This window comes from Protopterus annectens, chromosome 6.part1, assembly GCF_019279795.1.
Source record: "Protopterus annectens isolate FY-2018-M chromosome 6.part1, PAN1.0, whole genome shotgun sequence".
NCBI lineage: Eukaryota > Metazoa > Chordata > Ceratodontiformes > Protopteridae > Protopterus > Protopterus annectens.
In genome coordinates this window covers 176,712,387-176,734,447 of record NC_056738.1, presented here as the reverse complement: position 1 = coordinate 176,734,447, position 22,061 = coordinate 176,712,387, and the positions used below count along the sequence as shown (strand labels likewise).

General features: G+C 41.0%; 1 protein-coding gene across 5 annotated transcripts in view; it reads left to right on the top strand.

Moving 5' to 3' along the window:
* Window positions 1–22,061, top strand: part of TMBIM1 (transmembrane BAX inhibitor motif containing 1) — a 1,047,780-nt gene that overhangs the window by 668,323 nt on the left and 357,396 nt on the right. For all 5 annotated transcript variants that reach the window (XM_044075612.1, XM_044075609.1, XM_044075610.1 and 2 more), the window contains one exon: window positions 3,065–3,115. In XM_044075612.1, the coding sequence (XP_043931547.1) occupies window positions 3,065–3,115 (51 nt within the window). The remainder of the gene's footprint in view (window positions 1–3,064; window positions 3,116–22,061) is intronic.

Below are 22,061 nucleotides of genomic sequence, written 5' to 3'. Positions count from 1 at the left end.
AGTAATCTAGAGGCAGCAACCTGTTCCTATGTTCATACCTTAACAAAGCAGTACAAACTGGATTCCTTTTCAAGGTCGTGAGGCAGCATTGTTAGGACCATTCTCCAGGGACTACTGGATCCTTCTCCTTTCACCTCCCAGATAGGGTAAGCTTTGGGAATCTACCCAAAATGCCACTGAGGCAGTGGAAATGATGACATTGTACAGCTGCAGAAGTCCTGCTTGCCTTAATAGATGTTTCAATTCCTCGCTGCCTCAGTGGCAGCACCCACCCATCATTGGATTTAGTTTTTATGTAGTATTGTGATTGGCTACACATTTATTCTTGCTAGATGATTCTGGCTTCAGATGCTTTCTTCTCCTTTGTGGAAGTGAAAAAGCCTGAATACCTGCTTCCCTTAGAAATTGCTGTATATACTGACAGAAATAAAATATTAAAAATGAATGCTTTTTTAAATATGAAAATAGAAAGAGAATAATACATCTAATAATAAAATAAGAGAAAGGGGATTCCAAAATTGGGCTTATCTGATCACTAACCCAGAAAAATCAGCACTGGATCCTGTGAAGAGTCAGAGGACTTTCTTCTTTGGATGGCAGAAAAAGATTGAACACTCACTTTCTTGATAGTCGACAGTTTTCCTCTCATAATAGTCTCAGCCAGTCAGCTGTCACTGGAAGAGAGAGGGAGGAGAGTCTGAGCTTTTGAAAGCTCACCAGTACTGGGTCACCATGGCAGGTAACCCAAAATACCTTTGAGGCATTGAGGAATTTGAATATCTACTGCTACAACCAAGTATGACTTGCACAACTGTACTTTCTTGGGTGGGGGCGTTGCAAAGGATATATGGTCCAAGGAATGTAGCCCATAGGAGACATACCTACACATCAGTGTGCTGGAGGTGAGCAGTCCTGCTAATCCTCTAGGCCGTATATTATATGCTTTAGTTTGGTATGTCAATAAATGAGGATGGTATGAGGCCCTACCATATTTTTTGAGAAACCATGAGAGTATGGAAGTGGAAGTGGCTTGTATCAGTACATCATCTTCTAATTACTATGCATGTTCCTGGGGTAGCTGGCTCCCTTTGGACAGATTATTTTTCTGTTAATGCCTCACAAATGATCACTCAGTCAGATCACTGCCACAATGGTTTTCTTGAAGTGGGCTTCTTGCTCTGATCTTTTTGCCTCTCCTGCCAATGCCAAATGTCCATACTTTCTCTCATGTATTCCTCTAAACAATGTATAGTGCAGAATTTAGGATTGCCCATTGGCAGGAGAGGTTGATTTATGGCTTTGCAGGACCACAGTAGTTTAAGTAGTCTTGTTTTGGCTCATACATGTGTTTCCACTCTTGAGGTGGTTTCAGGTGGAACCTCCTGTCAAGCTGCCAGTGGAGAAACCCCTCTTTGTCCCATGTTTTAGGTAATGACTACAGGATACATGTTAGCATTACAGACATTATGTGCAGCTGGTTGGCAGAGATCCTATCTACCAAAAGCAGTTCAGAAGAACTTCAGGTAATATAACATCTAGTAGTAGTCACACACAAAACAGTCATAAGAAGGGAGTGAATGAGAAATGCACAGAGAGAGGGAATGTGACAGAAAAAGTAGGATGAGAAAACTATGGTGTGGGGTGACAAGAACTGGAATTATAAGGAGTCTGTTAATGTAGTTATTATAAGGCTTCTTCTAATACTGGGTATTGATTTGTTGAAGAAACAGATTTTGATTTGCTATTAAAATTCAGACACAGGTATGTTGGTATACTTTTTAACAAACTTCTAATCATTGTAATTTCATTGGGATTGCAAAGCTTCAGGTCTGTCATTTGAAAAACAAATTACAGGTATTTTTATATCATCTCACAAGCCTATGTTCAGTAAAAAAATAAAAATACGCATTCTGGTAATTCCAAAAAGGTCTTCAGTAATTATAGCAGTTTTTGATTCTGGCATAGATAAAAATGCATCTTTAATTTAAAGCTGTCACTGCTATCATTTTAAATGGAACATTAGTTGCAACTTTAAAAAGGCAGGTTTACTTTGTCACCAGCTTCTTTTGGGTAGACTATAAATGTAACTGTTCAGATAATCAGCCTAATTTGTTTATTTTATTTATTTTATTTTGTTTTATTTCCATTTGTTGACTGGGATAGTCAGGAAGGATGATTTTTTTTCAGCAGAGCCCGGGGGGGGGCATATTCAGTGGTAATAAACAACAAGGTTAAACAGCAATTGAGTAATAAAGACAATGTACAGGTGCAAAGAAGAAGCCACTTATACAGGATTATAAAAGTGCTGGCACATATTAACAGTCTACTAATATTAGACTTTCTTTTTATAAGAAGAAAAGAAAGGAGTTGGAGAGAGAAGAAAGTAGTTGAGGTTTGATTTAATGGAGCCGAGAGGAGAAGAGGGTGGAACATTTGAGTAGAATAAAAAAAAGAAGTGTGAATAGTTGGAAAATGTGAAAGATGCGGAAAGAAAATGTAATTAGGAAAATTGGGATAAAGTAGAGAAGATGCAGATTAAATATTCATTGTGAATGCATAAACATAGAAGGTGAATTAGGAAAGAGGTAAATTTTAAGTTATTGTTTAACCGTGACAAATCTGTGTTTGACAAGATAATTTTTTAATTAATATAATTATAGTTATTATATGTGTGTGTGTGTATATATATATATATATATATATATATATATATATATATATATATATATATATATATATATATATATATATATAGAGGGGAGGAGAGTTAGAAACAAAAACTCCTAAATCCATTGAGTAATGGTTGCTGTTCCCAAATTGTTTCCTGTTGTCCACAAGTAGACAAGGAAGAAGAGAAGTGACTAAAGAGGCCTGTTTAATGTTCTTATCAGGGTGGAAATTAAAGATAATCCAAACATTTTACATGTAGCATAACTGTTTTATACACTGTTGCTAAAATGGATTTGCTGCTTTTCCTCTTTTGACCTGTGTAGAAATAATGGTACCATTTCATTTGTTAGATGTAGTTCTTTGCTGATTTTACTTTTATCTTTTCCCTTTATAGTGCAGTGTTCCTAGTAACATACATTGTCCTGGTTTGCTGTGAAGGACCAAGGTAAGAGTTCTCAACCTCTGTTTCTAAACAATAAAAGTGTGTGGTGCTGGTTGTGAGACTGATAATTTTCGGTGATGTGCAGACACAATGGTACACTCTTCCTTGCATATCAGAAGCAGCAGAATTGCATTTAATCTTATTGAACAAAATACTTGTCTTTATTGTAATGTATTATGAGGAAACGTGACTGTCTTCTGTAAAGGAAGTTAGTAGTGTTCATAAAATAAAGTGCTTTCTTTTAGCTTTTGCACATGCACATACATAAACATATATATATATATATATATATATATATATATATATATATATATATATACACACATACGTATACAGTGTGTGCGTATTGTAATAATATATTGACTGCTGAGCCAGGCAAAAGTATGGAAGAGCACAAAAGAGTGTGTGTTAAAACATCTTGAAGGCAGACAAGCAAATTATTCTCCTGGTAGTTCATGTGAATTGGCTGCCTGTGGGAGCTGTATCAGGGCTACTAGCCTTTCTAAGATGAGATTCCTGGTTCCTGGATTAAGGAAGGACTTTCCAGAGAAAAACAATGTTAGTCAAATGATGTATCTGAGAAGAAAAAGGTTTTGAATATATCCCAAAAGCTAGGGAGGGATAAGTAAGCAATAATGCCCGACAGGGTATGTGTTAATGTCCAGTTGACTCCCACCCAAGGGTGTTGAGGCACAACGCCACAGGCATAGGGCCTCTGCTCCCCTGGAAGGGCATTAATTGCACATTAACACACACCCCATCAGGCATGATTACACTTAGAGAATGGGCTGTCTGTAAAATTGTGGTATTTTACTTAAAGTACTGTATTTTATATGTGTGTGTGTGTTGTATTTTATATGTGTGTGTGTGTGTGTGTGTGTGTGTATGTATGTATATATATATATATATATATATATATATATATATATATATATATGTATATAAAATAGTTCCTCTGCCTAATTTTTCAAACTTTATGTAGTATATGTTACTGGTGTATAAAAAATATAAAAAAAAAAATAATATAGTACTTACAGAATAAATAAGTACACAATTTTACAGAGACCCCATTCTCTCTCTCTCTCTCTTATACACAGTCTCTTCTGCTTTCACACACAAAAGGAGACAAACTAAATATTGCTTTTATAAACTTAGTGTTGCTAGAGTAAAAGGTCTTGCATTACAGTGCATTTTCTGAAATGATGTAAAGCCTGAAACTTAAATGCCTGTCATTCCGTGAATTCACTCCTCACTGATTTGCCACAAAACTTCAGAAAACCACAGATTTTGAGGAACAGTCAAATAGTATGAGGGAGAGCTATGCACAGAAGACCGCTCTCACACTCTCTTGATCCGTCACATACTGTCTCCTCTGCTTTTAATACACGCATTCACTCACACAAGATCAGTATCTCTCTCTCACACACACACACACACACACACACACACACACACACACACACACCATCTCCTCTGCTTTCATTCATGCATTCACTCACACAAGACGGCTCTCTCTCTCGATCTCTTTCACACAGTCTCCTCTGATTTCGTACCCGCAGTCATTCACACAAGACCACTCTCTCTCAACTTCTCTCACACAGTGTCTTCTGCTTTCATACATGCATTCACTCACACGAGATCACTCTCACCCTCTTGATCTCTCACACACACAGTCCCTTCTGCTTTCATACACGCATTTACTTACACACACAGACAGAAACATTAGCACAATCATACACACACAGATACTTCTTTCTGTTTCGTTTTTTTTCCCCCACTCACTAAACAGCAAAAGCAATATTTAGCAAGTGTAAAGTTATGGTAGACATTAGTTTTTTTAGCAGTCCGAACTCCACAGCAGCTTGATATGCTGCCATGAAGTGGCAGACTCATTTTTCAGCATGCATTACTTGTACATTAATACCCTGCTGGAGAACGTTCATTCTCCAGTCAAGGTACTAATGTACAGTTTACCCATTCTCCAATGGTTTGTTAACCTGCGCATTAAGAGAGTCTGATCGAAGCTGATGAAACTACAGTAGAGAGTCGATTATCCGAATGTCAATTATCCGAAACTTCAATTATTTGAACCCAGTATTCCAAAGTTTTGGGGTAGGAAAAAATCAAAGTCTGAATATGTAAATGTTATACGTATTAACTTGTGCATGGTTTTTGAACTTCTAGCCTGCTTGTACGTGAAAAATATTCTTTATTGTCCAATGGACTTGCTGAATAGTTGAAAAATGTATTCTCTAAGTGCAGAAAAAAAACAAGATTTTACAAGTTTTTTTTATCCATTTCAATGTATGCTGGATTATCCGAACTACCTTTGGTCCAAATTAGTTTGGATAATCAACTCTCTACTGTACCAACTTGTTTTGCACCCGGAATCTTTGTAGTTACTGTTGCATTTTGAATTATTCTGCAGTGGAGCATGGACAAACCAAACAGGGACTGTGGAAAGAGCTTGCTGAAATGTTTATTTCTTATTCCTCCACATTTAGCAAGGAACCAATTTTTTGTTTTCTATTGTAAATAAACCTTAGTAAAACTGAAAACCAACTACAGATGGCTTATTTTGATATGTAAACATTCTACAATATGTTTACAAATATGGTTTATGGTGCTTCACTGAATGACAGTATGGTCAAAATAAAACTCATCGAACTGTGCCAGTTGAACAGCTTGCATAACAGAACACAAGTATACCAAAAGCAACCTTATCAAAAATAGATAATGCACCCATTCTGTCCTTGAATTAATATAACAGGGCATAAATACTGGCTTTAATACAAACTGCTATTGAATACTTCTAAGGCACAACTTTGTTTAAATGAAGTTCGGCTTACAATTAGATAAGTGCGCATAAAGAGTACACTCTTAAGCTTGCATACACAGAAAAGGTAGAGTTGGTGTTACAAGTATGTTTTTCATTGGAGCAAGCTTCCCAGCATCCCCACACCCCCTGCAACTTATATATATCATCTCCAAGATCGCACAGCAGTGGTGGGGGGAGGCAGATTCCCAGTCCCCACTTTACCATGGTCTTACAAATAACCACACCTACATTTTAAAATAGTTTCAGTATTTGATCACTCATACTAAACTGCATTCAAGCACCTGACACTAGAATTAATTAAATAACAGAAAACCCAACCCATATAAACCATACACAGCAAGATCAAATACATCCATTCAGTACACTTACATTTCAAACTGTTTGCCATTCCACCAATATATCACCCTAAATAACTGCAATATACTTACCATTCAACAAGTGAATGGCCCATACATGCATACATATATAGTTGCACAAAAAGAACAACTCTGTCACCTGAAATTCAGCATACAGTAAACATGTTGTTAATCAAAACTCTGCTCTAACCTGCATTTCACCTGTTAACTATTTCAGTAATGAGAGATTTGTGAATTCAATCTACCTAACAAATTGTAGTCAGATGTACATTGATGGCAACCAATGAGGGCACAGTATCCGTACTAGCAATACATTCAGTCAAATAAGTAAAAAATAAGTAAAGTAATTCTATACCTTATGTGGACCAATCAAAAACATATAAATATATACAAAATAAGAAATGGTCAGAAAGCATAAGCTTTAAAGTTAAATAGAGTTATCTCTTTCTCCCTCAAGTGGGACAGATGTTGAAATTGCAGCCTAAGCTGAAGAAGTATTCAGCATTCCAGAATAAAAACAGTTAGAGTATGTCCAGACCTGTGACAAAGGGAAATAAAGCCCTTGCTGTTCCCCAGACAACTTGGGTTTAACTAGCGTCACTGGAACTGGAGGGGCCCGGATGGGGGGAGGAGTTGAAAGCTAGCCACATATGTTTGCTTCAGATGCCCGCTTGCCCATCCTGAGGGGAGAGAGGCTGCCTAGGCCTGTGGTGGTGACTCCCTTTTACCCAAGATAACATTGGATGTTCATCATGTTTCACTGTTGCAGTCATTACACTTGGGTTATCCTGCTGGCAGTCTACCCGCAGTCGGCCTGAATTCCAAAGTCCTGGTCTGGCGTCTGTTGCTGTCGCCTCTTCCCTGACATCAGTGCGCCAGGGGTATAAAAGATGCAGCCGACGCCATTTTCTTCAGTCTTTCTTGCCGCGCGGTGCCCGCAGCAAAAGCAGTTTGCAAGTGCCGGTCGGCCGACTCCTGAGATTTTCGAAATCAAATTTCAGATCCGAAGTCTTCATTAAAGCTAAGTACCCCGTTGGGGAAACTTTTTTCTTGCTCCAGACCAATGTCAGAAAAAGTAAACAATTGTATTTCTTGTGGGAAGCAAATACCTCATAAGGATTTTCACTCTTACTGTATTCCTTGCCTAGGCCCTGACCATGATGTTGCTTGTTGTCGGTTTTGTGCTAGATTTAACCAACGCACTATTAAGCGTCGGTACGATTTTGCCTTTCATTACTTCGGCCAAAGATTCAATTATACAATGCCGTTGGAACTACCGACAACTGCAGTTTCTAAAAAACGTAAGGATAAAGACAAGGACAGGCATCCGAGGTCCAAAACCGACGATGAGGCTTCCGCTAAGCTAGTCGTCGGTTCTCCAGTTCTCAGTGAGGTGCTTTCACAGCCCCTGACACCCGCTACCTCAGAGCCATAGGCCACTTCCGACTCCCACGTGGAGCCGACTGGGCCTCTGGAAACTCAAGGTATTGGATCCTCTGAAACTATTCCCTCAGATGGGTCTGGAGCCGCTGTGCAGGCATCGGCTTCTGAGGGTGTTTTCAGACCGACACAGTTATATGTAAAGCCATCTTCAGCTTCAAAGCCAAAGACTAAAGCAGATCTAAAGACAAAGAAACAAGTACAGCATTCTCCATGACAGACTTCCATGCCTAACAAAAAAATGCTCAAAATGGCCGAAGACCTTATAACTTTGATCAGGGGTTCCCATCCCCCTCCTGATAAGAGGCCTAGGCAAGAGACAGAATATGAATCTTCAGATCAGGTTTCCATTTCCTCTGATTCCTCCTCCGATCAGGAATACTCTCTTCCTCCCTATGAGGATTCTGATGCTGAAGAATCTATTCCTTCAGCTTCTCCTCCTGAAGTTTCTCCTTTGGGGAAACCCTGCATACCATGAGGGAGCACTTTCATTGGGAGAGCCAGGATTATTCAGAATCCAAGAAAAGGCTCAGAGATTTTCTTTTACATCCTCAGCACAGGCCCCTTGCTGTTCCCCCTGTTCTGGACATTGTAGATGATGTTTTTTTCAGAGTCAGGCCTGTCTCCAGACTCTATATCCCCTGCACCAGTTAAGCCAGACAGATACTACAGGGTCCCAGATTCCCATAAATTCCTATATAAAAACCCTGCTGCTGACCCAGAAACCATATCTCAGGGTCCTAAGGGAGTCAAAGCTTCCACTGCTAAAAACCCTGTCCCCTCTGATAGAGATTCAAGGGCACTGGACAGATGGGGGAAAAACGTTTACACTTCTGCTACTTTGGCTGTAAGGGCCTTAAATTGTCAATTTCATATGCTTAAATATCAGCAATACTTAATGTCACTATTAAAACAGAAAATGTTGACTAACTCTGAATGTCCAGAAAACAAGGAAATGCAGGAATTATTACATGCAGCTGAACAAGTGGGAAAACATTCTTTGCAATGTGGTTTTGATTCTTTGGAGGCCTACTGTAGGGCCGCTGTAATGGGTTCTGTGATTAGGAGGCATGCTTGGTTAAAGGAACATAATCTGCCTGATCATGTTAAAGCAAAATTATTAGATGCTCCATTACAGCATGATACTTTGTTTGGTGTTAAGGCAGAAGAGGTGTTGAAGAAAATGGAGGATAAAGCAAAATGTATGCAGACAGTTGAGGATTTCTTACAGGTACAGCCACCCAGATTTAGCAGGAACTGGCCTTTCAAAAAATTGTTCCTTTCCAGTGTCAGACAGGCCACAAAGAGGCAGGTACAGACACCCTAGAGGCAGATCCCAGCCCCAAGCCTCATACAGGCCTAAACAATGGGGTGCTTCTACCTCCAAAAGTGGAGGACAAATCTCAACCTTATAGGAAACAGTCCCAATGACTTTCCTCTACCAGTACCAAGCACTTACCTTTTGGAAGCTCCCTTAGGGGGAAAACTAGCACTTTTTTCACAAAACTGGCACATGAACACCCAGGACAAATGGGTCTTGAATATAGTGTCTCAGGGCTACAGGTTCCACTTTCACACCCTGTCAAAGGCAAGAGGCATGCCAGACCTGCCACACAAGCAATGTGCATAGGCACAAAAGCAAGTTTCATCCCTCATGGACATGGGGGCCATTCAGCAAGTACCACTACAGGAGCAGGGACAAGGATTTTACTCACGACTTTTCTTGGTACCCAGAAAGGACAAAGACTGGAGACCAATACTGGACCTATTCTAAACACTTTTCTGGACGTTCCAAAATTCAAAATGTTGACTCTGCAGCAGTTTCTGCCCATGCTGGCCAAGAAGGCTTGGCTTGTAACTTTGGGCCTAAAAGAGGCATACCTGCATGTCCCAATAAGACAATCTTGCAGAAGATACCTCAGATTCATAGCTGGCTCAATGCACTACCAATTCTCTGCACTGTCCTTTGGCTTATCTACTGCGCCCAGGGTCTTCACAAAATGCCTGGCACCAGTAATTGCTTTTTGCAGACAAAGAGGAATTCAAATATATCCCTACTTAGACGACTGCCTTATTCAAGCAGAGAACAAGGACATTTTACTAAGACATCTGGCGTTTGTAAAAAGATTGCTAATTTGCTTAGGGTACACAGTAAACGAAAAGAAATCAAAACTAGTGCCCTCTCAACAGATAATATTCCTGGGTGCAAGCTTAAATACAACTGCCCAGATGGCTTATCTCACGCCAGACAAACAAAGGCAACTGACTTCTTACTTCAAAATGTTGGCAACAAAAACCCAGTTATCTGCAAGAAAAATTCTGCAGGCTTTGGGCTTCATGACATGCTGCATTCTGTTAATTCCATATGCAAGACTGCATATGAGGAAACTACAATGGTATCTAAAAAGTGTTTGGACTCAACATTGCCACAGCCTGGAAAAATTAATTACACTCATTCCCTGCCTTCAACAGGAGTTTCGATGGTGGGCACAGGCCTGTCACCACAACAAGGGACAGCCTTTCACTTTACCCACTGCCAGACAGACAATAACAACAGATGCATCAGATTATGCCTGGGGGGCCCACATGGCAGGAAAATGTATTCAGGGCACATGGCCCACAAGCCAAATGCATCTTCATATCAATCTAAAAGAAATGCTGGCTGTCCAAAATGCACTGACAGCTTTCAAGGATTTGCTTCATCCAGGACATCTGCTAATAAAGATGGACAGTACTGCAGTCATGTGGTACATAAACAAGCAGGGAGGCACGCATTCCTACCCCCTCTGCAGACAAGCCATGTTTTTGTGGAACACAGCAATGACTTATCAAGTACACCTGCAAGCACAATTCCTGCCAGGAAAGACAAATACTCTGGCAGACGAACTAAGCAGAAACCTCATGGATCCTCACGAGTGGAAACTAGATCCACAAATCTTCAACATTATAACAAAGAAATGGGGATACCCAGACATAGATCTGTTTGCCTCCCCTCACAACTGCCAACTACAGAGATTCTGCACAAGGACTTATCACAAGCTAGCATGGAAAGTGGATGCTCTATCATTCAGCTGGAAAAACCTTACAGTATATATCTTTCCTCCTCTACCTCTCCTCCCCAAGGTACTCCTAAAGGTCAGACAAGAGAAGCCAAAAATTATCCTGATTGCCCCAGACTGGCCACGCCAGCACTGGTACCCAATCCTAAAGAGCTTGTCTCAAGTCCCAGCCTGGACATTGCCTCAAGTACCTCATTTACTGACCCAACAGGGCAATCATATACTGCACAGCCAACTCAAAATGCTAAATCTGGCTGCATGGCGGATAATGTAACCATTCAAAACACACCTCTCTCCAAAGCAGTTATGGATGTTATTCTGGAGGCCAGGAGGCCCAGCACCAGAAAATCATATGCCGGAAAGTGGAAGAGATTCTGTGCCTGGAACCAGGCGCAAGGAATTGACATGCTTGTACCAAATATTCCTCAGATTTTACAATACCTAACTGAGATGTTGGACAAAGGCCTATCCTTTTCATCGATTAAAATTCATGCCTTTGCCATTTCAGCTCATTACAATACGGACACACCTATTTTTTCACATCCACTACTAAGGCAGTACCTCAGAGGGGCCAAAAATATAAGACCCCCAAGAAGAGCATCAATACCTGCATGGGACCTCAATTTTGTCTTGGAAAAACTCACACTGCCTCCTTTTGAGCCAGCTAATACAGCTGAGATTAAATTCTTATCATGGAAAACAGCTCTGCTCTTAGCAATAACTTCAGCAAGAAGAGTCTCAGAGTTACAGGCACTAATGGCGATTGAACCTTTTATAATTTTCCATCTGGACAGGGTTTCTCTGAGGACAAACCCAACTTTTATGCCTAAGGTAGTGTCCAGTGTGGCTCTTAATCAAACAATTCATTTGCCTACCTTTTATCCAAACCCACAGAATAAGGGGGAGAGATTCATACATTCTTTGGACATACACAGACAGCTACGCTTCTACTTGGACAAAACTAAAGCTCTCAGAAAATCTGAGCAACTCTTAGTGGCATATGCTGCAGCATCTCAAGGAAAAGCTATCTCAAAGCAGACTATTTCCAAATGGATAGCCCAATGCATTTGTTTCTGCTATTCTCAACATGGCAAATCAGTGCCTAAGGGCATCAGGCCACACTCAACCAGAGCAGCAGCTACTTCAGCAGCCTTCCTCAGTGGAGTACCAACTAAGGACATTTTGGAGGATGCAACTTGGACTTCAGTGCACACTTTTACAAAGCATTACCACTTACCTCTTTACTCTAAATCCAGAGCAGGCTTCGCCACTGCAGTTCTGCAGGGCCTCATAGCCACAACTAATTCTGTTTAGGTCCAGCCACCCAACCTCAGCTTTGGGATTCAACCCAAGAGTAAAGACTGCAACAGTGAAACACGATGAACATAGTACAGTTGTGTACCCACCATAAATGTAGATGATCAAGTGTATTCACTTGCAGTCCAGGTCACCCACCCACCACCCCCCTTTCTTTGCTGGGACTTATCTGTACTTCTCTGTACTATACAACCTATGTGGTGTATTTGCTTGTAGATGAAGATTGTTTTATTTTAGTGCATGCTTTTTTATTGGCATAATTTTTTAGCCTACCCTTCTGGAGGCACCTGACATCTGGGGCAAGAAAAACTGAAGAAAATGGTGTTGGTTGCATCTTTTATACCCCTGGCGCACTGACGTCAGGGAAGAGGCAACAGCAACCGACGCCAGACCAGGACTTTGGAATTCAGGCCGACTGCGGGTAGCCTGCCAACAGGATAACCCAAGTGTAATGACTGCAACAGTGAATACATTCAAGCATCTACATTTATGGTAGGTACACAACTGTACTTCCTCCCTTCTTTTCAGTTTGGCCAAGGGCAGTTGCCACATGCTTCCACACAGATTGGATTTACTCACAAAAGACAGGGGGAGTTTGATACACCCCAATCTAGGATCACTTTAGAAGCAGCATTAAGAGCCAAGTGAACTCCGCATTGCAAGGAGTATAAAATGAAGGGCATTCACAAGTAATGATTTTACAATGGAAAAGAAAAACACAGCTTAACTTGACTCTTCAGGCTTCATACAATTTGTCATAGCAAAACTTCATTGCAGACAAGCTCGGCAGGACCAGGAAAGACACCCCCTCAAATGAATGGAAAGTTCATGCTGGGGTCTTCCAAGAATTGACTCAGCTGTGTGGAGCACCTGAAGTAGTTCCGTTTGTCTCCCTTCAGAACAGACAACCAAACAAATTCTGCATCTCAGTCTAGAAACTCAACTAACTTCTTGGATAATACAATTTTGATACATTTTAGGCTCCTTTATTCTGAGGATGTGTAGCAGGTATTAAATGAGGCAAGAAATCCTTTTGCTAGAAAATCATGTATTGGTAAGTGGAAAACATTTCTAATTGGTGCCAGTCAAAGAATTATGACTCTGTTTAGGCCTGGCTTCCTCTACTTGTTTGTGTGAGCTACTGTTCAGTAGCCTTTCATATTCCTGTATCAAGGTACATTTGTTGGCCAGTTCTGGTTGTCTACTCTTGGATCCCGCTTTTCTAGTAATGCTCAAGTTAAACATTTTTGAACATGGTGTTTACATACTTGTCCATCTAGGAAACTGCTTTTTCTTGGCATCTGAACCTTGTGCTTGAGAAGCTTACCCATTCTCCTTGTGGAACTGGCTTATAAGGCTGATTGGAGATTTTTATCTTGGAAGACTGTTTTACTTGTTGCACTGACATATGCTAGGAGAGTATCTGAAGTTACAAACTCCTTAGAGCAAGTCAACCGTACCTTATTTCCCACAGGGCCAGGTTTCTTTGAGAACAGATCCTACCTTTATACCTGAAGTGGTCTCAGTGTTTTCTTTAAGCCAAACTAATCTCCCAGTTTTCTTTCATGAACCTAAGAACAAGCGAGAAAGGATCCTTCACACTGTAGATGTTTACAGGCAGGAAAGTTGATCAGTCGTGTGCCTTCTATGAAGGTAAGAAGAAAGGACAACCAGCTTCCAAACAGCCCGTTTCCAGTTGATTATCTCATGCTACTGTCTTTTGTTATACTCGCTAAAGTAAGACACTTCCAGGCCGGTTACAGCACATTCCACAAGAGCTTTGATTTCTTCAGTGGCTTTCCAGAGAGGGGTAGACTCCGAGTATCCTTGAGACAGCAGTATGGTCCTGTATACACTTTTACAAAGCCCTACAAAATGGATTCTTTTTTCAGGTCCAGGACGGGCTTTGCTAGGAACATTCTCCAGGAGCTGTTAGTCTTAGTTTATTGGCCTTATTCCTTTTTTCTTCCCTAAGCTATGGTAATCTATTCATACTGCTTAAGCTACTGCCGAAGTGATCTGTGAGTAAACCACCATAGCTTAGGGAAGAAAAAGGGGAAGAGGGAAGAGGCTAATAAGCTGACTCCAGGAGCCCCTGGAGAACAGTACTAACATAGCCTGTTCTAGACCTGGAAAAAGATTCCAGTTTGTAGTGTTTAGTACAAGTGTATACAGAAGACCATGTTGCTGCCTCTAGAATACTTTGAATCCATCATAGGTAGTATATGCAATAATAGATCACTGCTGCAGTTGCCTCCCCCTACCTCAAACCCAATTTGTTGGTATTTTTTGGTTGTTGCCAGGGTGTGGAGTTCTCCACCCCCCCCCCTTTTTTATGTATCCAAGGAAAGAGAACCACAGACTCACCACGATATTCTTAGATTAAAGTTTTGTAAAACAGCTTTATTGGAGGTCTTCTTCAGACCATGATTTAAAATGAAGCTGCAGCTTCCTTTTTATACAAAACAAAGCATCACCATAATCATTTCAAGTACTAATTAGCAATCAGTCAACCAATTAGTGGATTAACATAATTAGTAGCATAAAAACCTTTGATGCAGTGCATTGCACAAAGCATTCACTGCTAGCATATAAAACCAAGGATGTTTCATTTAGCAAATATCAAACAAGTGAATAGTTTCTTTAAAAATTATGAATGTAAATAAAGTATATACATTGAATTCCTTATAATATGAACTGTATTCATCTAACTGAATAAATAAATATAAATGAATAAATGATTAGGTGAATACATTTTAAATGTAAACATTTAGTTACAGTCTGGTTTGTTCCTGAGCATTGTATTCATGGCTGTTTTGTCCCTCCTGGTCAAAAAATGCCCTGAAGCTTTTCTCACTCCATATGTATTTTTATGGAGCTGGGCTCAAGCTCCTGACAGTTGTAGCTCATGGAAGGCTCCCTTTGCTCTGTCAACCTGACTGATAACAGTGGGGGTAAGACCCATTTAGCTTAGGCCACTGTAACAGTGATCTGGTACAACATCTATTGTTATAGTAAGTTTTGTATGTACAGCTGTGCTTTACTAGCCGTAGAAGATGGTAAATGGTCAAAGCCTGAGATAACATTATTGTGTTTGCTCTTGTTAGTCATGAATAAGGCAGTAACTTGAAAATGGAAATCACAGAATCTGCTTGTAATTTTTGATGTATATACTGTCTGGCAGTTAGTGCGGAGGAGTAAGGCTGTGAGTTGTTAACAAGCTGCTGCTTGTAGTCCAGTGTTTAATTCCCTCAGCTTCCATTTCCCTACTGTGTGACTTTAGGCAGGTCAGTTAATCAGACAGTGTTCTGGGGCAATTGATGAAATTGAGCTAGGCTGGACTGCATGCCTAGTAACCATCTGTGAAGCAAATAAGGGATCTTTTAAAACACATAAAACAGTTACATAAATAAATGGATCCAGTGGATGCAGGGAGATGAGTACGGACCTTTAATCAAGTGGCTTAGTGCCAGTAATGAGTTGACATGTGTACAGTCCTATCAATGACCTCACTTTTTTTCTTGTTAATTTTTTAAAGCTTTTACCAACATCATCTTTCACTTAGAGTTCAGTATAGGTAGCGGTCGATATTTATATGGATTGAGTGCCAGTGACTCAACGGGTAGCACACCTGCCTTTAAGGATGGACAATCAGAAGCCTGTGGGATGTATTCCAACACAGGTGGTTATATTTATTTTCTAATAATAACACTGCAGTGCAGCATTAGTTGGATGCTACTGTCTTACGTGCCATCATTTGGAAGCCAAGATCCCATCTGCCTGAGTTGCTGGTAGCCCAGATGGTTGTAAAAGATCCCATGGCACTTATCAAAAAGTAGGGGTATTTCCCAGGTGCCATGGCAGATATTCCCTAGTCAGCTTGATTACTATCTCCAATCTCCCCTGAAGAGACTTTTGGCCTAATGGAACTAACACGGTCAAGAAACCTTAAATAAATCATGGACCTCATAAATAAAGATATTGGGGACCTACAGACACTGGATCCTACCCAGTTCGGCTTTGTTAAGGGCAGATCCTGCCTCTTAAACCTGGTCGATTTCTTTGAAACAGTCACCAAGGCCATTGACAAGGGGAAGGTGGTCCACACAGCCTACCTGGACCTCGCAAAAGCCTTCGTTACAATACCCCACTCCGGCATTATAGATAAGCTCACCAGCTTAAATATAAACCCCTATGTCACTAGATGGGTTGCAAACTGGCTCAAGGACAAGAACCCACATGGTTAGAATTGCTAGAGCCATGTCACACTCCAAACCAGTTACAAGTGGCGTCCCACAAGGCTCAGTCCTGGGACCTCTCTTTGTTCGTTATATATTTTTCGGAGGTACAGGCCAACAGGGAAGGACTGTGGCTGACCAAGTTCGCAGATGACTGCAAACTGGGCACCATAATAGACTCTCCAGCCGACACAAGCATCCTCCAAAAGGGCCTCATATAAACAGACAACTGGTGCCAGAGCCATGGCCTCAAGCTAAATGCCAAAAAGTGTATAGTCATCCCCTTTGGCAAAAACAAAGTGCCCACAAATTACCACATAGGTGGTAATACATTAAGTACAGAAGAAGTAATTAGGGACCTGAGGACCCAAGTTGATAGCAGTCTCTCATTTGACAACCACGTGGCCAAAGTGGTTAAAAAAACATTTTATATAGCCCACCTAATCATGAAGGGATTCACATCTAGATCAGGGGAGGTCATCGTGCCTCTTTACTCATCCCTCATCAGGCCCATAATTGAGTACAATGCCTCTTTGGGATGTACCTTACAGACACCTGCAGCAACTGGAAAGACCCCAAAAGTACCTCACCAAGAGGATCAAAGGGCTCATACAGATGCCATATGCTGCCCGGTTAAAGAAACTCCAGCTCTACTCAGTGGCATACCACCTGCTCAGAGGCTATCTGTGCCTGACGTATAAAGCCATGTCCAACCCAGAATTAATGGACATGCTGCACCTCAGAAAATCCAAATCCCATCGAGCTGCGCACTCGAGAGACTTGAAACTCAGCACTGAAATAAATAGGACATGCTGGAGGGACAGATTCATAACCCAGAGGCTCCCTTCACTCTGAAATAAAATCCCAGTCCAGGTTAGGCAGAGTCCCTCATTGACTCTCTTCAAGAGGAATCTTGATGAGTGGATGGGAGATCATAGGTTTACCCCGGGTATCAGTTCTGTGTCACTGTTAGACAGAGGCACAGTATACTAACCTCGAAAAAGGGCATAGCAAAATTCATTTAAAATGGGTGGCGAAAGCCAAACACACTCTGGCTAGGCTTATAAATACCCTAGGGCAGATAGCCTAGTATGAACCTATGAACCTATAAATAAATGGAATTACTCAGTGCAGTCACTAAAACAGCATTGTGGGGATTTGTTGAAGTTGAGATTAGGTTTTATAATTAAGTGAAAGGATTTATATCTGCATGGTTCTGTTTTAGTATACAAGACCTGTCCATCTTCCTCTAGCCCTAGGTCTAATGCTCTTAACACTTAAGCGCCTAAAACTTTCCTAGGCTAACATGGCTCTTCCCCTTTTACCTATTGTTCTGTGCACCTGTGGACCCCAATTTTCATTTAGAATTCCGTTTGTTCAAAATGCTGTTTTATTATTTAAAATGCTAATTTGCATTAACTGCAGATGCTTGTTTCGTAATGTTGTACATGTTGTATTTCTAGGAACTATTGCATAGTAGTAATACTGCAGTTATTAACAACTCCACTTTAAATTATTTCTATCTTTAATAAGGTTTGTTTCACCTAAGGTAAACCCACATGCACGCGCACACATCAACATATGTTTTTATTTATTTATAACTAAAGTCAAATGCTATACACCTGTACCATATTCCTTACCAGTGGAACTATTTTAGCTACATGATTATCTATTTCTCATTAATTACATTTATTTATGCAGACATTTTGTAAATGGTATCTTAATACAAACATTTAATACCATTAAAGTCAGGAATTTGTTTTACAAGTATTCACAAGCAGTTTGGTTTTCCTTCCTTCTTGTCCAGCATTTGGGTTCCTGAATACAAGCATTTTGTTACAACTCTGTATGCCGCTTGGTCTGAATCATGACTTAAAAGGATCCTTTGGCCAGTTAATTAATTCTGTTAGCAACCTTAAACAGATTTTTTGCAACATGTGTGAACAGTCCTGTTTTTAAATGTTCCTGGACTACATGTTTCACTGTCTAACGAAGTCTCTTCTCTTTCGGTCCTATTTGTCCTTCACCTGGTTTGGGCATATTTACCCTTGCATATGTCCAGTTCACATTGTCATATGCTCTTTGAACTCTTCATTTTTACTATGTTAGTTGTGACAAGAGATTGTGCTTTCTCTTCTGCATCTATTATGGTTTCTTTTTATTCGTCTAGCTTGTCAGTTTTGAGCCCTTCTAAGTCTTTGTATTGCATGGTTCAGTACACCAGTTCTTACTGAGGCACAGGTTCGTATGGGTATTTAAGTCTTTCTTAGATCCTTCTAAGTGGGTAAGATCTAACTGTCAGGTTAAGCTTCTTGAATGTTTTTCTCCTTGGTACATGTGCAGCAACCAGTAAGAGCTTTGACAGTGCATTGTCAGATCAGACCATAGATTTCCCCTACTCATTCTTTCTATGTCTTTAAATTATCCCTTAGACTCTCCACGATCCTGAGCCACTGACCTGTTTTTGTTTCCCCCTTCAAGGTTATTAATCAAATAGAGTCATAACTTAGTGCTGTCCTTTAGCCTGATGATATTGACAGTGTTACTTTACTTTAGGCTTATTTAACCTTTACAGCCACTGGTTTAAGGCACAACTCCATAAGTATAAATATCTGTTCACATTTGCACCTTGACTTTCCAGTCTTGGTTTGTCCCTGTTAGAATAATGGATTTTTGCAATGTTGCCTGAAGACTCTCTACTTTATCTTCTGTATCCTACCTTTTCTGATTCTTTTTTGGAACCAGTGAAACTGGCTAAGCTTCTTTCCAGACAGTGTGCACATTCCTGCATTTGGGTACTCTCCATGTGATCAGTGGTATAGCATTGGTTGCCTCTTCTTTCCTTCTGCAGCTAATTCACAGAAATTAGAGGAGTTTGTGATAGTCTTCCAGTGTGCACCTGGGTTACTATTTAACTAGCTAATAAATGGACAGTGTTCCATATTTAGGTTATTTGTTTATAGGTTCATAGGTTGGTACTAGGCTATCAGCCCTAGGGCCTATACAAGCCTAGCCATAACAATTCCCTGGCTATTTCTTCCCACAGTATTTACTTCCCTGGACCCGTGTCTAGCAGGGTGACTGACGTGATCCCCGGAGTGAATTTCCTATCTCCCATCCAGTCATCAAGGTTCCTTTTGAAGAGGGCCAAAGAGCTGCTCTGCTTGACCTGTATGGGCAGTCTATTCCAGAGTCTGGGGAGTCTCTGGGTCAGGAACCTATCCCTCCAGCATGTTTTATTCATTGTGATGACAAGGTTTAGATCACTGGAGCGTGTGTCTCTGAGGGATTGGGATTTCTTTAAGTGTAGCATGCCCAACAGCTCTGGGTTTGACATGGCCTTGTATGTTAAGCAGAGATCACCTCTGAGTAGACGATATGCGACAGAGTATAGGTGGAGTTTTCTAGACTGTCAGCATAGGGCATCTGCTTTAGGCCTGTGATTCTTTTAGTGAGGTATTTCTGCGGCCTTTCCAGTTGTTGCAGATGTCTTGAGAGGTACCTACCAAATGGGGCATTGTATTCTATAATGGGTCTAATGAGGGATGAGTACAGTGGGACAATGACCTCCTTTTTTCTGGATGAAAAGCCCTTCGTGATGAGGTGTGCCACACAGAAGGATTTTCTGACTGTTGTGGCATGTGGTTATCGAAGGTGAGACCACTGTCCACCTGTGTCCCCAAGTCTCTTATCACACTTTCGATGTTTAGTGTACTCCAATCTATGTGGTAATTCACGGGTACATGTTTTTTCCCAAAGGGGATGACTATACATTTCTTGGCATTGAGCTTGAGCCCATGTCTCTGGCACCCTTTTATAGAATATCCACATCATTTGTGGATTCAATAATGGCTCCCAGTTTGCAGTCATCTGTGAACTTTGTTAGCCAGAGTTGGCCTGTACTTCAGAGAAGTAGATGCCAAACAAGAGCGGTCCCAGGACTGAACCCTGAGGTACTCCACTTGTCTGGAGCTGGATTTGGAGTCTGCTACTTTTACAGTGTGTGTTCTGTCAGTAAGCCAGTTGGCAACCCATTGAGTGACATATGGATTATGCCCAGCTTAGTAAGTTTATCTATGATTCCAGAGTGGAGGATGGTGTCAAAGGCTTTGGCGAGTCCAGATAATACCCTTGTCCATGGCTCTGGAGACGGATTCGAAGAAGTCATTCAGGTTCAGGAGACAAGATTGGCCCTTCATGAACCCAAACTGTGTGGGGTCTAGTGTTTGAAGGTTGCCAATGTCTTTGTTTATAAGTTCCATGATAATACGTTGCATGGCCTTGCAGATCAGGTTTGTCAGACTGATGGGGCGGTAGTTCCCAGGATCCAAGGTGGCTCCCCCCTTGTAGAGTGGGATAAACTGTAGCTGTGCGCCACTCAGTGGGCATGAAGCCTGAGGTGAGGCTATGATTAAACATGATACTTAGGTGAGGTGCCAGTTCATTTTGTAGTTCATGTAGTACACAGCCTGGGATGTCATCTGGTCCCATGGATGCTGTATTCTTAGGTTTTTACCTGTGTGGCCGTTATTACTGGAATTTGGGAATCTTTCGGTATTGAGATGGGCCCTTTAGGGGGTGAGAGGGGGGTGAAGTTTGCACTGAATCAGTCTGCCAGGATATTGGCAATATCCTTGGGATCAGTATATTTAATGCCATGCTGTTATAGTTCAGAGCAGATCTGAGCATTGCCATTTAGATTCTTGCCATAGCTATAGAATGCCTTGTGGTTGTCTTTGGAATCTTTGGCAATTTTATTTTCGTAACTAGCTTTGGAGGATTTTATGAGGGATCGCAGCTTCTTACTGAGATTGGTAAGGAAGTTTTTTTGCATCCTGGGATTTTCCTCTTTTCTGCAACAGTTTCTTCCTTTTGTTGTAAAGTTTGTTTATGGCAAAGGACCACCAGATTGGCTTCCTTTTTTGGAGGAGAGCATCTTGGTTCTATTGAGGATGGCACGATTCATGCACAAGTGGATGTGCTCGTACAGTGTCTTAGTGTAGGATTCAGCAGTCGAACTTTCAGTTCCTGTCTGCATGGGTGTCATGAAGTTTGTCACTTCTGACTTGTGTAGCATGACGTTGGCTTTAGAGAAGTTTTTTACGGAGGTTTCCTTACTGGGGGGTGGGATGTGGATGTCAAGGGTGATTAAATTATGGTCAGACCTGACCAACGAGGGAGTGACCATAGGTGTGGAGCATCGATTTTCATTGTTGGTAATTACCAGGTCTAGGATATTGGAGCCCCTGGTGGGACTAAAGATTAGTTGATCCAGGGCGTTGGAATTTATGAATTCCAAGAACCGTTGGGCAAAGGTGTTGGTACACGAGTAGTTTTCCCAGTTAATGGCAGGGTAGTTGAAATCACCCAGTATTAGAGTGTTTTGTTGTATCTTAATATTTTCCAGTATGTTTAGAAAGGTGTAGTGAGAATCTTGGGGCATGGTGGGGGATCAGTAGCAAGCTGCAATTTGAATTGCAGTCTTACCTAGTGTTAGTTGCACCTGGAGAATTTCAGACGCATTGTGTTGAGCAACTAGCCTGGTGTTGTGAATATCCTTGGTGAATATGGACACTCCTCCACCTTTAGTGTTTTGGTCCTGGTTTGGTGGTCGAAAAGTGTGGTAAGAGTTGTAGCCTGGTATTGCAGGGGTGCTCTCTGGAGCCTTAAACCAGGTCTCAGTTACTGCACTGATATTGA